General features: G+C 41.3%; 1 protein-coding gene across 1 annotated transcript; it reads right to left on the bottom strand.

Annotated features, from left to right (window-relative positions):
* Window positions 1-2618: 2618 nt before the first annotated feature.
* On the bottom strand, window positions 2619-4794 carry LOC116361924 (paralemmin-2). The gene has a single exon (XM_031816321.1). It carries the CDS (start codon window positions 3198-3200, stop codon window positions 2619-2621), a length of 582 nt encoding a protein of 193 aa, XP_031672181.1. The 5' UTR covers window positions 3201-4794.
* Between the last annotated feature and the right edge of the window lie 14066 nt (window positions 4795-18860).

The following is an 18860-nucleotide window of genomic DNA, read 5'->3' as shown; positions in this document are numbered from 1 at the left end:
CTGAACAAATTTGCATCAAGGACCCATAAGGTCTGGATAGATTTTCCTCCATTTTGGAAATTTCAGAAAACATTTAAAAAATGTATCATGAACCATAAGTCCATATAGCTACTCCAAATTTAGGCCCATAGTACATCTCTTAATGTAGTTAGAGAAATGCCTAGAGATGTCTGAGTGGATATTTTATTTGCGAAAAAGAGAAACCAGAATTCCTGCTGTTTGCCCAGTCAATGTATATACAGTGCCTTGCGAAAGTATTCGGCCCCCTTGAACTTTGCGACCTTTTGCCACATTTCAGGCTTCAAACATAAAGATATAAAACTGTATTTGTTTGTGAAGAATCAACAACAAGTGGGACACAATCATGAAGTGGAACGACATTTATTGGATATTTCAAACTTTTTTAACAAATCAAAAACTGAAAAATTGGGCGTGCAAAACTAATGATGATAAATACAATCCACCTGTGTGTAATCAAGTCTCCGTATAAATGCACCTGCACTGTGATAGTCTCAGAGGTCCGTTAAAAGCGCAGAGAGCATCATGAAGAACAAGGAACACACCAGGCAGGTCCAAGATACTGTTGTGAAGAAGTTTAAAGCCGGATTTGGATACAAAAAGATTTCCCAAGCTTTAAACATCCCAAGGAGCACTGTGCAAGCGATAATATTGAAATGGAAGGAGTATCAGACCACTGCAAATCTACCAAGACCTGGCCGTCCCTCTAAACTTTCAGCTCATACAAGGAGAAGACTGATCAGAGATGCAGCCAAGAGGCCCATGATCACTCTGGATGAACTGCAGAGATCTACAGCTGAGGTGGGAGACTCTGTCCATAGGACAACAATCAGTAGTATATTGCACAAATCTGGCCTTTATGGAAGAGTGGCAAGAAGAAAGCCATTTCTTAAAGATATCCATAAAAAGTGTCGTTTAAAGTTTGCCACAAGCCACCTGGGAGACACACCAAACATGTGGAAGAAGGTGCTCTGGTCAGATGAAACCAAAATTGAACTTTTTGGCAACAATGCAAAACGTTATGTTTGGCGTAAAAGCAACACAGCTCATCACCCTGAACACACCATCCCCACTGTCAAACATGGTGGTGGCAGCATCATGGTTTGGGCCTGCTTTTCTTCAGCAGGGACAGGGAAGATGGTTAAAATTTATGGGAAGATGGATGGAGCCAAATACAGGACCATTCTGGAAGAAAACCTGATGGAGTCTGCAAAAGACCTGAGACTGGGATGGAGATTTGTCTTCCAACAAGACAATGATCCAAAACATAAAGCAAAATCTACAATGGAATGGTTCAAAAATAAACATATCCAGGTGTTAGAATGGCCAAGTCAAAGTCCAGACCTGAATCCAATCAAGAATCTGTGGAAAGAACTGAAAACTGCTGTTCACAAATGCTCTCCATCCAACCTCACTGAGCTCGAGCTGTTTTGCAAGGAGTAATGGGAAAAAATGTCAGTCTCTCGATGTGCAAAACTGATAGAGACATACCCCAAGTGACTTACAGCTGTAATCGCAGCAAAAGGTGCCGCTACAGAGTATTAACTTAAGGGGGCTGAATAATTTTGCACGCCCAATTTTTCAGTTTTTGATTTGTTAAAAAAGTTTGAAATATCCAATAAATGTCGTTTCACTTCATGATTGTGTCCCACATGTTGTTGATTCTTCACAAAAAAATACAGTTTTATATCTTTATGTTTGAAGCCTGAAATGTGGCAAAAGGTTGCAAAGTTCAAGGGGGCCGAATACTTTCGCAAGGCACTGTATAAATATATACATTAAGTAATGATTTTAATAATGATTACTTGTTGCATTCAAAGATAACCAACCTAGAGCACAATACTAAACTTCACATCCTTGTGGTATTGAGAGATAAACATGGTAATGCTATCACTAATTGGACATAAAAGGTAGATAGATCCTACATGATAGAGTGCTTGCTTTGTTATCCAACTGATCTTGCGTCCTTTGTCATCCTGTGAACCCCGTTTATTGCTGCTCGCAGCTATATTTCTGATTACTTTTCAGATTTCTGATTACTTAACATTTGAAAAGAATATTTAGAAATTCAAAAAATTTGAAGTTTATTAATTGTACGATAAACAAAGGACAAAGATTTGTACATACAATTCAAGTAAGAAAAGTTTATCTGAAGTGAAGAAGAGAAAGCAGAACACGAAAGGAACATGAATAGAAATCAACACCTGATCACTCAAGGCCTTTCTGTGCAGAGAACATATCATTCAGATAACAGTGTTCGATTCAAGAAGCATTCAAAGTATTCAAAGTTACTGTGAGAAATGCTGATTATTTACTATGCACCTTTACTACTATATTACCCAACACTATAAAGAATGCAAAATCGATACAAAGACTTTGCAGTGACACATACTGTAAGTGAGACATGACAACATGACAAATAACCATCATTTAAAACCAATACACTTATTTTGTGCAGAATAGTGGGCAGCTTTTGAAGGCAATAGTGATTGATTCAGGAAGGTCAAAAAGTCCCCCCCGATGGTAACACAAAATTACAAAAACTAAAAATAACTACAGTTTGTGCTCTGCCTCTGTTACAGTGTGAATTGATGAAATGGTCATAAAAAGGAACAGATAGAATGATCATTGAATGGAAAAGAAGCAGCAGGACTGCTTTTTAGTGTCAGTGCAGGGGGTGGAGGTTCCGGGGCCAGACTCTCCTCTTTACACTCAGAGGACGTGTCAGTAGTGATGGACGGTAGTTTGCCACAGACCAGGTCTGCAGCGTTAACATCCATGATGGACATGTCAGTGACAGTCTTCTCTCTTAGGGACATGCCACTGTCATCATCATCATCAATGAGGACAAACTCCTTAATGTGCACCTCCATTACACCCAAAAGGCTGTGCGTCTCCGACGACTCATCGATGGTGTGTGCATCCACAAAGATCGTAGTTGAAGTCACTGTTAAAGTCTTGTGTGCCTCTGTTGAGTTGTCCTCAGGCCCAGAGCAGGGCTGGCTAATGGAGGCATGACACATCAACATGGAGTTACTGTTATTTCCAGCTTTCTGGTCCTGTAGGTCTTTCTGTCTCCTGCCGTTGGTGACTACACCCGATGGAGAGGGCACGTTTCCTCCACCATCTCTGCTGGTGACCTTGCACAGACCTTGTCTCTGGGAGTGGGCACCATTCTCCATGGTGCAGACATCACCAGGGTTGACCTCATACACCACCTTCACCTTCTAGCCCTCATTGTAAACTGTCAAGCTGCTTCCATCAAGCTTCCTCTGGCCCCCCGCCACTGTAGAGGAGAGGTGGATGGCGCTGGTCTTACTTTTCATTTTTCTTCATGCACTTCTCTGAGGTGTGCTGCACTGAAATAGCAAAGGAAATTATCATCACCACACTTTGTCATAACATCACTTAGACATCTCTATTTCACTTGAGCTAAAAGAGCTACAGGCTTACCAGCTTTTACGTTGTGATAGTTGTCCTCAGAGACCATGCTTAGTAATTATGAGAAAGACAATAAAACTCAATCTCTCAATTTCTGATTAGTAATTTAAAGATTTAAAACAATTGTCTGTACTGGTTAAAACCTTTAAATTAGTTTAGTACATAATACTGTACAAAACAAAACAGTCCATTCAGGAGTCTGTGAAATAGTACTCATTATGACAAACTCAGTGGTACAAAGAGGGAACATGTTTCCATTTAGTATTGGCCTTTTAAGATAAATAAATGAAGTGAGTTCTTTCAAAATAACTGGAATTCCCATAGGCTCTGAACCCTTTCAGGAGAGCACAGCGTGGAGATTCTCCCTTTAAGTGAGTAACAGGGGGACAGTCACTAAAATGATCAGCTCCATAAGACACAACCTTGCCACATGCATGGATTCGCCCCCACACACGCACGCAAGCACACACAGACACGCACACATAGTGAGCATTTTTTAGTAGGAGTGACATCTGTGGCATTGTGTTGTGTGACAAAACTTGTCCTTTTATTGTCCCCGGTGCAAGGTTCCACTTGTGTAATGATCATGCTGTTTAACCTCTACGGGATCGTTGTCCATATACCAGGACGGTTGTTGCTAACATGCGCTAATATGACAAAAATGACATTGCAAGTAACATCCAACTTTCCAGGACATAGACATGTCTTATATGTGCAGAAAGCTTAAATTCTTGCTAATCTAACTGCACTGCCCAATTTACAGTTGCTATTACAGTGACAAAATACCATGCTATTGTTTGAGGAGAGTGCACAACAACAACAAAAACTTTTATCACAGCACTTGGTTTGATACATTCACCTCTGAAGGTAAAATATGTACTTACATTCAGTAATCTTGCCCTGATTTGTCATCTTGAGGGTCGCAGAGATAAAAGTTTGCACATTTTTGTTTGATAAAATCTATTTTTATATTCAAATGTAAAAACTGGGTTCTAAAGTTTGAACCCTTGCTGTTTCTGGCCCCACACACACCGTCTAGATGTGTGAAGGTTAGTGTCTTTTCTGTAGGGAAGCTCATTTTCCATCATTTATGACCTCCCTGGGAGTGTGTAAACTTACAGTTTTGTATTCCCATATCATTTAGCATGTTCTCTATAGTTATGTACTTGAAAATGTACATTTGTGCAGTATTGCAATGCTTCACTGGATCAGTCTGAAACGTTGCACATACACCACTGCCATCTAGTGGCCAAAATCTAAATTGCGCCTAAACTGCAAAAGTATATTATGGCATTTCTTGTGCAACTCAAAGATGATGAAAAAAACAAAGATTTGAAAACTCATGTTTTTTTGTTTGTATTATCTTTTACCAGATCTAATGTGTTATATTCTCCTACAATAATTTCAAATTTCCACAGTGTTTCCTTTCAAATGGTATCAAGAATATGCATATCCTTGCTTCAGGTCCTGAGCTACAGGCAGTTAGATTTGGGTATGTATTTTTAGGTAAAAAATAAATTTAAAAAAGGGTACGATCCTTGTTAACTTGAGGATCTCCCCTTTTTTTCTCCCCAATTTTCGCCTAAAATGACATACCCAAATCTAACTGCCTGTAGCTCAAGTGTAACGGATGTGAAACGGCTAGCTTAGTTAGCGGTGCGCGCTAAATAGCGTTTCAATCGGTGACGTGACTTGCTCTGAGACCTTGAAGTAGTAGTTCCCCTTGCTCTGCAAGGGCCGCGGCTTTTGTGGAGCGATGGGTAACGATGCTTCGTGGGTGTCAGTTGTTGATGTGTGCAGAGGGTCCCTGGTTCGCGCCCGGGTATGGGCGAGGGGACGGTCTAAAGTTATACTGTTACACAAGCAAGGATATGCATATTCTTGATACCTTTTTAAAAGGAAACACTTTGACGTTTGTGGAAATGTGAAAGGAATGTAGGAGAATATAACACATTAGATCTGGTAAAAGATAATACAAAGAAAAAACAATCGTTTTTTTGTATTTTTTTTGTACCATCATCTTTGAAATGCAAGAGAAAGGGCATAATGAATTATTCCAGGCCAGGCGCAATATAGACTTTGGCCACTAGCATTATATATGCAAAGTTTTGGAGTGATCCAATGAACCATTGCATCTGTTCAAAATGTTGCATCAAGACTGCCCAAATGTGCCTAATTGGTTTATTCATACATTGTGCACTCTCCTCAAACAATAGCATGGTATTATTTCACTCTAATAGCTACTGTAAGAAGAAATGCTCACTAACAGGGATGAAAAAAAATTGTGCACAAAATCGGAGAGAAATAAGCTTATTGTGCGTATGGAAAGTTTCTGGGATCTTTTATTTCAGCTCATGAAACATGGAACCAACACTTTACATGTTGAGTTTATATACATACGCTTGCACCCCTATTCTGAAAGTGGGGATGCAGTTGTTGCAGATTGTTCAGGCACCTATGGTCTTGCCCATTCACCCTCTGAATGGCACACATACACAAGTCATGTCTCAATTGTCTCAATGCTTAAAAATCATTCTTTAACCTGTCTCCTCCCCTTCATCTACACTGATTGAAGTGGATTTAACCAGTGACATCAATAAGGGATCATAGCTTTCACCTGAAGACTTTACATGTTCTGTTCATATTTTTGTTCAGTGAAGTTTATCCCCTAAAAGTTAGTTTGTTAAGTAGCCATACTGACGTGAACTGTTATTAGCTAGCTAGCCAATTTTATGTGGTTCATCAATCAATATAGCCTATCATGTCTGTCAGCAGTAATTTTGATTAAACACTATTAAAAACAATGTTTAAAAGAGGATAATGTAGCTAACATTGCTAGGTAAGCCTATACTGGATGGAGAAAAAGTACATTAGGTCTACTTACCACTATGTTTAGCTAACTGTTCAAAGTTTCTACCAGTATCTTGCAAAGTAAACATCATCAGCTAGTACATCAGCACCACCACCACTCATACTTGTCAGGTATAGTTGACTTATATCACTTAAATATCCAATTAATGTGGACAAATATTGAGAGATATCGTGAGGCTACCCTAACATATCTGAAATGGCATGATCAATTGATGTTTACTGATCATGTAAAGCATGTAGTTACTTGCTGTAGAAAACTGATAGAGCTAGATGTGCGCAATTGTTTTGCATGGAATAATCGGAAGTTTGTAGGTCTGACTATGTTCTTCAAAAGGTGATGATACTCTGTTCTTTAAAGTACTTAAGTAAAAATACTTTAAAGTACTACTTAAGTTGTTTTTTGGGGTATCTGAACTTTACAATTTATATTTTTGACAACTTTTACTTCACTACATTCCTAATGAAAATAATGTACATTTTACTCCATACATTTCTCAACACCCAAAAATATTTGTTACATTTGAAAAATGGTCCAATTCCAACTGTTAAATAAATGTTAACTATTTGAGAGAGAACATCCCTACTGTCTCTGATCTGACACACTCACTAAACACATTTGCTTCTTTTGTAAATGGTGTTGGAGTGCAACCCTGGCTATCCATAAATGTAAAAAATAAGAAAATGGTGCTGTCCAGTTTACTTAATAAGGAATTTGAAAGATTTATATTTATTTTGAAACTTAAGTATATTTTGGCAATTACATTTACTTTTGATACTTAAATATATTTAAAACCAAATACTTGTAGACTTTTACTCAAGTTGTACTTTAATGAGCGACTCCCTTTTACTTGAGTCAATTTCTATAAAGGTATCTATACTTTTACTCAAGTATTACAATTGGGTACTTTTTCCACCACTGATGATTTTACAACCAAATAGTTAACATTTATTTAACAATCCCAAGGGGTCTCCTTGCCCCCCAGCAGGCAACTGGAACATTGTGCACCTTCTTGCAACATTTTATTGATAACAACCTATAAACTTTGATGAGTACAAATTTGCAGTGATCGAGGGAAAATACATAAATAATGAAAATATGATTTTTAAATGACACAATTATTGCATTATATTGTTGGGGGTATGCTGTGAAAAAGAGCTTGGTTGGTGACTGTTTTTGATGTTGCACACACAGAACAGTAGTTGAACAATAGGTACTACTATCCTGCTATCCACAGAAGAGCGAGTTATTTCATGATAGAAACAGTTGCAAAAAATCTGATTGTGTTTAACTAAATCAAAGCTAATTTGCTTAGATAACACAATAATCATTTGGGAAATGTCTTTCAGTGCATTCTAAAAGTATTCAGACCCCTTGACTTTTCCACATTTTGTTACATTACAGCCTTATTCTAAAATGTATTAAATTAATTATTTTCCTTATCTACACACGATACCCCATAAGGACAAAGTGAAAACTGGTTTGTATAAATTTTGTAAATGTATTTAAAAAACTGAAATACCTTGTTTAAGTAAGTATTCAGACCCTTTGCTATAAGACAAAAAATTGAGCTCAGGTGCATCCTGTTTCCATTGATCATCCTTGAAATGTTTCTACAGCTTGATTGGAGTCCACCTGTGGTAAATTCAATTGATTGGACATGATTTGGAAAGGCACACACCTGTCTATATAAGGTCCCACAGTTGACAGTGCATGTCAGAGCAAAAACCAAACCATGAGGTTGTTGGGAAGTTCCTCTGTGGAGATGGAAGAACCTTCCAGAAGTACAACCTTCTCTGCAGCACTCCACAAATCAGGCCTTTATGGTAGAGTGGCCAGACGGTAGCCACTCCTCAGTAAAGCGCCAATCCAGAAGTGTTGGTCATTTACTGAGACATGGTTAAGAAATAGTGTTTTGAACGGTGATGTTAACCTTTCTGGTTAACTTTTTTCGTCAAGACAGATCTTCCAAAGGTGGTGGAGTGGCAAACTTTACCAAGGGACACCTTCAGTGGTCTGTGTCTCCACCAAGTCTGTCCCCAAACAATTTGACTTGATGTTGTTATCATCCACAATCATCACTGGCCTGTACACTAAACGCACTAAGCTTTCTCCTGGCCCCTTACACTAAGTCTGATTTTTACTGCTAGGTGACCTAAACTGGGACATGACTAAAACACCTGTCCAAGTCCTAAAGCAATGGGACTCCCTAAATCCCACAAGGTATGAATCCAAACACCCAGAAAAAGCTACTCTGGTGTTTTCTGCAATGACCTTAGTGATCACTGTTTTGCAGCCTGTATTCGTAATGGCTGTTCAGTGAAACAACCTGTCCTGATTTGTCATAGAAGCTTGCTAAAAAAACTTTAATGAGCATGCCTTCTTTCATTTTATTTATTTAACTAGGCAAGTCAGTTAAGAACAAATTCTTATTTACAATGACAGCCTACTGGGGAACAGTGGGTTAACTGCCTTGCTCAGGGGCAAAATTAGATTTTTTACCTTGTCAGCTCCGGGATTCGATCAAGCAACCTTTCGGTCACTTGCCCAACGCTCTAACCACTAGGCTACCTGCCGACCTGGCCTCTGTAAATTGATATGCAATCTGCTTGATCACCTCTGTCGAAGATGCTTGGACCTTCTTTTTTGATATTTTCAGTGGTATTGTTAACAAACACACCCCAATAAAGAAAATTAGATTTAAAAACAGGTTCAGCCCCTGGTTTGACTGTGATCTGGCAAAGTGACTCCACCTCAATAATTCAATTTGGCGAAAGGCACAAGTATACTCAGGCTGACTGGCTCTCATTCAAGCAAATGAGAAACAAGTACACTCAGGCTATCCGGAAGGCCAAAGTTAGTTACTTTGAGGAGCAGTTCTATCTCTTGGGTCTAACCCCAAGAAGTTCTGGAAAAGACCTGGAGAATAAACCGTCCTCCTCACAGCTGCCCATGCCCCTTCATGTTGATGATGTGCTTGTGTTACGGATACAGGTATCCTGTGTGTGTATTTGTTTTCTCTCCTTCTGCCCTAGTCACATGTGTCACTCATCAGTCGCCAATCAGAAGACACACCTACTCCTTTTCCCTTACCCAATCACATTTCACCACCCACACATGCAATGACATCTCCTGGTTTCAATGATGTTTCTAGAGACAATATCTCTCTCTTCATCACTCAATACCTAGGTTTACCTCCACTGTATTCACATACTACCATACCTTTGTCTGTACATTATACCTTGATGCTATTTTATCGCCCCCAGAAACCTCCTTTTACTCTATGTTCCAGACGTTCTAGACGACCAATTCTCTTAGCTTTTAGCCGTACCCTTATTCTACTCCTCCTATGTTCCTCTGGCGATGTAGAGGTGAATCCAGGCCCTGCAGTGCCTAGCTCCACTCCTATTCCCCAGGCGCTCTCTTTTGACGACTTCTGTAACCGTAATAGCCCTGGTTTCATGCATGTTAACATTAGAAGCCTCCTCCCTAAGTTTGTTCTATTCACTGCTTTAGCACACTCTGCCAACCCGGATGTTCTAGCTGTGTCTGAATCCTGGCTTAGGAAGACCACCAAAAATTCAGAAATGTTAATTCCAAACTACAACATTTTCAGACAAGATAGAACTGCCAAAGAGGGCGGTGTTGCAATCTACTGCAAAGATAGCCTGCAGAGTTCTGTCCTACTATCCAGGTCTGTACCCAAACAATTTGAACTTCTACTTTTAAAAATCCACCTCTCTAAAAACAAGTCTCTCACCGTTGCCGCCTGCTATAGACCACCCTCTGCCCCCAGCTGTGCTCTGGACACCATATGTGAACTGATTGCCCCCCATCTATCTTCAGAGTTCGTGCTGCTAGGCGACCTAAACTGGAACATGCTTAACACCCCAGCCATCCTACAATCTAAACTTGATGCCTTTAATCTCACACAAATTATCAATGAACCTACCAGGTACCTCCCAAAAGCCTTAAACACGGGCACCCTCATAGATATCATCCTAACCAACTTCCCCTCTAAATACACCTCTGCTGTCTTCAACCAAGATCTCAGCGATCACTGCCTCATTGCCTGCATCCGTAATGGGTCAGCGGTCAAACGACCTCCACTCATCACTGTAAAACGCTCCCTGAAACACTTCTGCGAGCAGGCCTTTCTAATCGACCTGGCCGGGGTATCCTGGAAGGATATTGATCTCATCCCGTCAGTAGAGGATGCCTGGATATTTTTTTTAAATGCCTTCCTAGCCATCTTAAATAAACATGCCCCATTCAAGAAATTTAGAACCAGGAACAGATATAGCCCTTGTTTCTCCCCAGACCTGACTGCCCTTAACCAACACAAAAACATCCTATGGCGTTCTGCATTAGCATCGAACAGCCCCCGTGATATGCAGCTGTTCAGGGATGCTAGAAACCATTATACACAGGCAGTTAGAAAAGCCAAGGCTAGCTTTTTCAAGCAGAAATTTGCTTCCTGCAACACTAACTCAAAAAAGTTCTGGGACACTATAAAGTCCATGGAGAATAAGAACACCTCCTCCCAGCTGCCCACTGCACTGAAGATAGGAAACACTGTCACCACTGATAAATCCACCATAATTGAGAATTTCAATAAGCATTTTTCTACGGCTGGCCATGCTTTCCACCTGGCTACTCCTACCCCGGTCAACAGCACTGCACCCCCAACAGCAACTCGCCCAAGCCTTCCCCATTTCTCCTTCTCCCAAATCCATTCAGCTGATGTTCTGAAAGAGCTGCAAAATCTGGACCCCTACAAATCAGCTGGGCTAGACAATCTGGACCCTTTCTTTCTAAAATTGTTGCCAACCCTATTACTAGCCTGTTCAACCACTCTTTCGTGTCGTCTGAGATTCCCAAAGATTGGAAAGCAGCTGCGGTCATCCCCCTCTTCAAAGGGGGGGACACTCTTGACCCAAACTGCTACAGACCTATATCTATTCTACCGTGCCTTTCTAAGGTCTTCGAAAGCCAAGTCAACAAACAGATTACCGACCATTTCGAATCTCACCATACCTTCTCTGCTATGCAATCTGGTTTCAGAGCTGGTCATGGGTGCACCTCAGCCACGCTCAAGGTCCTAAACGATATCTTAACCGCCATCGATAAGAAACATTACTGTGCAGCCGTATTCATTGATCTGGCCAAGGATTTCGACTCTGTCAATCACCACATCCTCATCGGCAGACTCGACAGCCTTGGTTTCTCAAATGATTGCCTCGCCTGGTTCACCAACTACTTCTCTGATAGAGTTCAGTGTGTCAAATCGGAGGGTCTGCTGTCCGGACCTCTGGCAGTCTCTATGGGGGTGCCACAGGGTTCAATTCTTGGACCGACTCTCTTCTCTGTATACATCAATGAGGTCGCTCTTGCTGCTGGTGAGTCTCTGATCCATCTCTACGCAGACGACACCATTCTGTATACTTCCGGCCCTTCTTTGGACACTGTGTTAACAACCCTCCAGGCAAGCTTCAATGCCATACAACTCTCCTTCCGTGGTCTTCAATTGCTCTTAAATACAAGTAAAACTAAATGCATGCTCTTCAACCGATCGCTACCTGCACCTACCCGCCTGTCCAACATCACTACTCTGGACGGCTCTGACTTAGAATACGTGGACAACTACAAATACTTAGGTGTCTGGTTAGACTGTAAACTCTCCTTCCAGACCCATATCAAACATCTCCAATCCAAAGTTAAATCTAGAATTGGCTTCCTATTTCGCAACAAAGCATCCTTCACTCATGCTGCCAAACATACCCTTGTAAAACTGACCATCCTACCAATCCTCGACTTTGGCGATGTCATTTACAAAATAGCCTCCAATACCCTACTCAACAAATTGGATGCAGTCTATCACAGTGCAATCCGTTTTGTCACCAAAGCCCCATATACTACCCACCATTGCGACCTGTACGCTCTCGTTTGCTGGCCCTCGCTTCATACTCGTCGCCAAACCCACTGGCTCCATGTCATCTACAAGACCCTGCTAGGTAAAGTCCCCCCTTATCTCAGCTCGCTGGTCACCATAGCATCTCCCACCTGTAGCACACGCTCCAGCTGGTATATCTCTCTAGTCACCCCCAAAACCAATTATTTCTTTGGCCGTCTCTCCTTCCAGTTCTCTGCTGCCAATGACTGGAACGAACTACAAAAATCTCTGAAACTGGAAACACTTATCTCCCTCACTAGCTTTAAGCACCAACTGTCAGAGCAGCTCACAGATTACTGCACCTGTACATAGCCCACCTATAATTTAGCCCAAACAACTACCTCTTTCCCAACTGTATTTAATTTTTATTTATTTAAAGAGGGTACAACGCCAAGTCGCCCATGGGCATACCTTACCCGTAGGAAAACTAAGTACCCTAGTTAGAACTGGGCGGACCACCCACTGTATTTTATTGGTTAGTTAGCTAGCGGTTAGTGAAGCAAGTAAGACTAGCTTAGGGTATTTTGGATATTTATTATTTCTTTCCTTGGGTCCAACTCAGTCCCTTTCCCATGTGTTTAACAAATAAACCATAAGTGTTTGACGGGAGATTTAAGTTGTTATTAGCTCTCACTGTTCCTTTTCACTATTATGATTTGCATGAGATGTTACGGGTCTCGTTTCCATCCCCCCTAGACTGCAGGGCCAAAGGGGTTTGTAACATAAGTGGGGGCTCATCTGGGATATGTCTTTACTGACACCCATGCCGCTCGTGCAAATTGTGGTGGTCTAGATCAGTGTTGAGCGTCACCTCTGGAAATAGCTGATGTAGCATTAGGTTGGCTATTTGTTGGCTCTTGTGTATTAGTGTTAGTTCAAAATGGCTACTTTTAAATCCTTTTTGGATAACCCTACATGGGAGGTTTTTGACAAATGTCGTAGAATTGACTTGCTGACCATTATTCTGTATCTATTCCGCAGAGTTTAGTTAAAGCAGAGGTTAAACAACTGGTATTAAATGTTTTGTTGGAAGAGCAAGTGCTTGTGTTACTGCTGCCTGAGCCTACTACCCATGTAGGGCATGTTGTTGCTCCTGTAAGCCCGTCGGTGTCTGAAAACGAGGGCAAGGCTAAAGTTCCAGCCACATTGTCCCGTTTTGATCCACTCTCCCCACAGTCAAACGGTGATGCCATAAGGGATGTCCATTCGATACAGTTCCGACTGGAGGCAAAAGAGAGCCCAAATTAGGCGAGAATCTCCAGTTGGAAATGTGTAAACTTGAGGCAGAAAGAGAACAGCGGCAGTTGGAGTTCAAAATGCGCCAGATGGAACTGGAGACAGCGAGGCTAGCCTACGTTCCTGCTGTGCCTGTTAGTGAGCCGTCCTCACCAGCTGTGTCTTCCAACACTTTTGACATTAGCAGGCAGATTGCCTTAGAACCTTTGTTCAGAGAGTCAGAAGTTGACTCCTATTTTTGTTTTTGACCGTATAGCCATAGCTTTGAAATGGCCTGAAGAGGTATGATGCCTATTACTTCAGTGTAAATTAACTGGTAAAGCCCAAGAGGTTTTGCCAGCGCTACTTCTTGAAGACAGTTTGAATTATGAAGTGGTCAAAGCTACTGTTCTTCGCACCTATGAGCTTGTGCCTGAGGCATACCGACAGAGATTTAGGTCTCACAGAAAGTCTTCTAGTAAGATTTATGTGGAATTTGCTAGAGACAAGGGAAATCTGTTTGATAAATGGCATGCTGCTAGCAAGGTAACTGATTTCAACTCTCTCCGGGAGTTAATCTTGAGGGCAGAGTTTGTGTTGATGCACAAGAGCGTGTTTTTGGCTCATACTGAGAGTAGAGCCACTGAATTGCCTACTTTTAGTCCTTGTTAGCCAGCAGTACATCAAGCACGCCAGAAAAATGAGCGTCCCTGTTTCTATTGTCATAAGATTAATGATTGCTTCCTGCTAAAACGCAAACAAGGGATGCCTCTTCGTGCCAAGCTGCCAACAATTGTTGGTCTAATACGTACGGTTGTGAGGTCTGAAACGAAACAGGTGCCTCAGGGTAACTGTAGTTTGAAAGTCCCAGGCTCCGACCGCAGTTATGAACCATTCGTTTTTCGAGGGGTTTGTTTCCCTAACGAATGACGAAGCATCTCAGCTAGGGGGCAGAATTTTCACTTTTGGATAAATAGTGTGCCCAATTTCAACTTCCTGCTACTCATACCAAGAATATAAGATATGCATAGTATTCATATATTTGGATAGAAAACACTCTGAAGTTTCTAAAACTGTTTGAATCATGTCTGTGAGTATAACAGAACTTATGTAGCAGGCAAAACCCCTTTTAAACTCGGACAAAACAGAGATGCTTGTTCTAGGTCCCAAGAAACAAAGAGATCTTCTGTTGAATCTGACAATTAATCTTAATGGTTGTACAGTCGTCTCAAATAAAACTGCGAAGGACCTCAGCGTTTACTCTGGACCCTGATCTCTCTTTTGAAGAACATATCAAGACTGTTTCAAGGACAGCTTTTTTCCATCTACGTAACATTGCAAAAATCTAACTTTCTGTCCAAAAATGATGCAGAAAAATGAATCCATGCTTTTGTCACTTCTAGGTTAGACTACTGCAATGCTCTACTTTCCAGCTACACAGATAAAGCACTAAATAAACTTCAGTTAGTGCTAAATACGGCTGCTAGAATCCTGACTAGAACCAAAAAATTTGATCATATTACTCCAGTGCTAGCCTCCCTACACTGGCTTCCTGTCAAGGCAAGGGCTGATTTCAAGGTTTTACTGCTAACCTACAAAGCATTACATGGGCTTGCTCCTACCTATCTCTCTGATTTGGTCCTGCCGTGCATACCTACACGTACGCTTTCGATCACAAGAAGCAGGCCTCCTAATTGTCCCTAGAATTTCTAAGCAAACAGCTGGAGGCAGGGCTTTCTCCTATAGAGCTCCATTTTTATGGAATGGTCTTCCTACCCATGTGAGAGACGCAAACTCGGTCTCAACCTTTAAGTCTTTACTGAAGACTCATCTCTTCAGTGGGTCATATGATTGAGTGTAGTCTGGCCCAGGAGTGTGAAGGTGAACGGAAAGGCTCAGGAGCAACGAACCGCCCTTGCTGTCTTTGCCTGGCCGGTTTTCCTCTTTCCACTGGGATTCTCTTCCTATAACCATATTACAGGGGCTGAGTCACTGGCTTACTATGGCTTTCATACCGTCCCTAGGAGGGGTGCGTCACTTGAGTGGGTTGAGTCACTGATGTGATCTTCCTGTCTGGGTTGGCGCCCCCCCTTTGGTTGTGCCGTGGCGGAGATCTTTGTGGGCTATACTCGGCCTTGTCTCAGGATGGTAAGTTGGTGGTTGAAGATATCCCTCTAGTGGTGTGGGGACTGTGCTTTGGCAAAGTGGGTGGGGTTATATCCTTCCTGTTTGGCTCTGTCCGGGGGTGTCATCGGATGGGGCCACAGTGTCTCCTGACCCCTCCTGTCTCAGCCTCCAGTATTTATGCTGCAGTAGTTTATGTGTCGGGGGCTAGGGTCAGTTTGTTATATCTGGAGTACTTCTCCTGTTCTATCTGGTGTCCTGTGTGAATTTAAGTATGCTCTCTCCAATTCTCTCTTTCTTTCTCTCCCTTGGAGGACCTGAGCCCTAGGACCATGCCTCAGGACTACCTGGCATGATGACTCCTTGCTGTCCCCACGAAGGGCTATATAAATTAATTTGACTAACTGTTCAGATTTTTTGTTGTTTTTTGCCTCTCTCTGTTCCCTGGCTTGTTATCACCAAGGGATATTTCATAGGAACTTGTTTTCAGTTCCTACCGCTTCCACTGGATGTCACCAGTCTTTGGAATTTGGTTGAGGTTATTCCTTTGTGCAATGAAGAAGTAGGCCATCTCGGAACTGGGTTGACTTTTGTGAGTTGCGCAAGATGTGAAAAGTGGAGCTGTTTTGTTTTCTTTCCTGTATTGAACACAGATTTCCCCATCTGCAATTTGATCGATTATTAACGTTTAAAAATACCTAAAGTTGTATTACAAAAGTAGTTTGAAATATTTTGGCAAAGTTTATAGGCAACTTTTGAAATATTTTGTAGTGACGTTGTGTTTTTTGTAAGCTGTTTTTTTCTGGATCAAACGCGCTTTATAAATGGACATTTTGGATATATATGGACGGAATTAATCGAACAAAAGGACCAATTGTGATGTTTATGGGACATATTGGAGTGCCAACAAAAGAAGCTCGTCAAAGGTAATGCATGTTTTATATTTTATTTCAGCGTTTTGTGTAGCGCCTGCAGGGTTGAAATATGCTAACTCCTTTGTTTACTGCTGGTGAAGATGGTGTAGGCTATCAGATAATAGCTTCTTATTCTTTCGCCGAAAAGCATTTTAAAAATCTGACATGATGGCTGGATTCACAACGAGTGTAGCTTTAATTGAGTATCTTACATGTGTGATTTAATGAAAGTTTGAATTTTATAGTACTTTATTTGAATCTGGTGCTCTGCATTTTCCCTGGCAATTGGCCAGTTGAGACATTTGCGTCCTGCCTATCCCTAACTAGTTTTAAAATCCTTAGAGATACTGGTGTGGCGCAGTCGTATATATTGTCTGATGTGTTGCCCTTATCCGACGATACCTACTGTGGTTCCAGTGTGTTAGTTCAGCGTATTGAAATGGGTTTTCAATACAAAATATGAGATATGTTACGTGTCTCCAAAGGGGTTCGTAACAGCTTGTAACGGACAAGGAGCACATGGCTGAGCTCTTTAATCACCACCTCATTAAGTCAGGATTCCTATTTGACTCAACCATGCCTCATCGCCCATCCAACATTTCCTCATTTCCCACCCCTTCAATTGTGACTAGCCTGATGCTCCTCCTTTTCCCCTTGCCCCGCTACAAAGTTTCCCCCTGCATTCGGTCACTAAGTCCGAGGTGCTAAAAGAGATCCTTAAACTTGACCAAAAAAAACATCTTGGTCAGATGGTTTTAGACCCTTACTTCTTTAAGGTTGCTGCCCCTATCATCGTCAAGCCTATCTCTGACCTTTTTAACCCGTCTCTCCTCTCTGGGGAGGTTCCTATTGCTTGGAAGGCAGCAACAGTGCATCCTTTATATAAAGGGGGAGAACAAGCTGATCCTCTGTTATAGGCCAATTTCTATTTTGCCCTGTTTATCAAAAGTGTTGGAAAAACTTGTCAATAATCAACTGACTGGCTTTCTTGATGTCTATAGTATTCTCTCGGGTATGCAATCTGGTTTCCGCTCAGGTTATGGACGTGTCACTGCAACCTAAAAGGTCCTAAATGATGTCACCATTGCCCTTGATTTTAAGCATTGTTGTGCTGCTATTTTTATTGACTTAGCCAAAGCTTTTGATATGGTAGACCATTCCATTCTTGTGGGCCGGCTAAGGAGTATTGGTGTCTCTGAGATGTCTTTGGCCTGGTTTGCTAACTACCTCTCTCAAAGAGTGCAGTGTATAAACTTAGAACATGTCTCAGACACTGCCTGCCATCAAGGGAGTACCCCAAGGCTCAATCCTAGGCCCCATGCTCTTCTCAATTTACATCAACAACATACTGTAGCTCAGGCAGTAAGAAGCTCTCATCCATTTATAAGCATATAATACAGTCTTATACTCAGCTGGTCCCTCCCCAGATTTTGTGTTAAACGGTCCACAACAAATCTTTCTTGGTGTCCAACAAGCTTTCTCTGCCCTTAACCGTGACAAAGGTTCTTCAACAAAGTACTGAGTAAAGGGTCTGAATACTTATGTAAATGTGATATTTCAGTTTAATTTTTGTATACATTTGCAAACATTTCTAAAATGGTTTTTGCTCTGATGAGGGGAAAAAAACATTTTAGAATAATGCTGTAAAGTTACAAAATGTGGAAAAAGTCAAGGGGTCTGAATACACTGTACCTTTAAAATACTGGATAGTCATGTTCATATGTCCTTGAATAGTTCAAGAATCCATTCATCTGTCTCTGCACAATGATGGATGAGAGGTGTAAATGCTGCTTTGTGGTCACTGAGTGAGGAACAAGAAAATTAGGTGTGATATCATTGCAACAAAAAAATATAAGTATGATTCATTCAAAGCTTTGCTACACAGCATACTAAGACGAAACATGCCTTTAGGTTCACTACCATAAAGTTATGTTTGATTTTCTGATCCTCGGTCATATTCAACAACAATCACAGAGCAATGTTTCCAGCATGTGCAAGAGCTGCAGGCAAACTTAATAAAACATTTTTTTTTAAACAAAAGTTGTGTAGTCCTCTGTTGTGCAGTCTTCCTTCTTCAACATTTTAGGGGGTTACAGTAATGTAAATCACGTCACATGTGGGACGTATTGGCAGGATTTCATCAGTGGGCAGTCAGACTAAATATTGTCAGGTGCTGTTCAGTTATTCGGTGGTATGAAGATTTACTAACGGATGCTTTTCTTCACAACCTCATCCCCTCTCCTTCCATCAAACACTGGAAAAAACACATATACTCTCTGTGCAATGAGAGGCAGTCACGGGATGCTCTTTTGATTACACAACCACC

This window comes from Oncorhynchus kisutch, linkage group LG3 (genome assembly GCF_002021735.2).
Source record: "Oncorhynchus kisutch isolate 150728-3 linkage group LG3, Okis_V2, whole genome shotgun sequence".
Classification (NCBI taxonomy): domain Eukaryota; kingdom Metazoa; phylum Chordata; class Actinopteri; order Salmoniformes; family Salmonidae; genus Oncorhynchus; species Oncorhynchus kisutch.
This window is presented reverse-complemented; position numbering and strand designations above follow the sequence as displayed.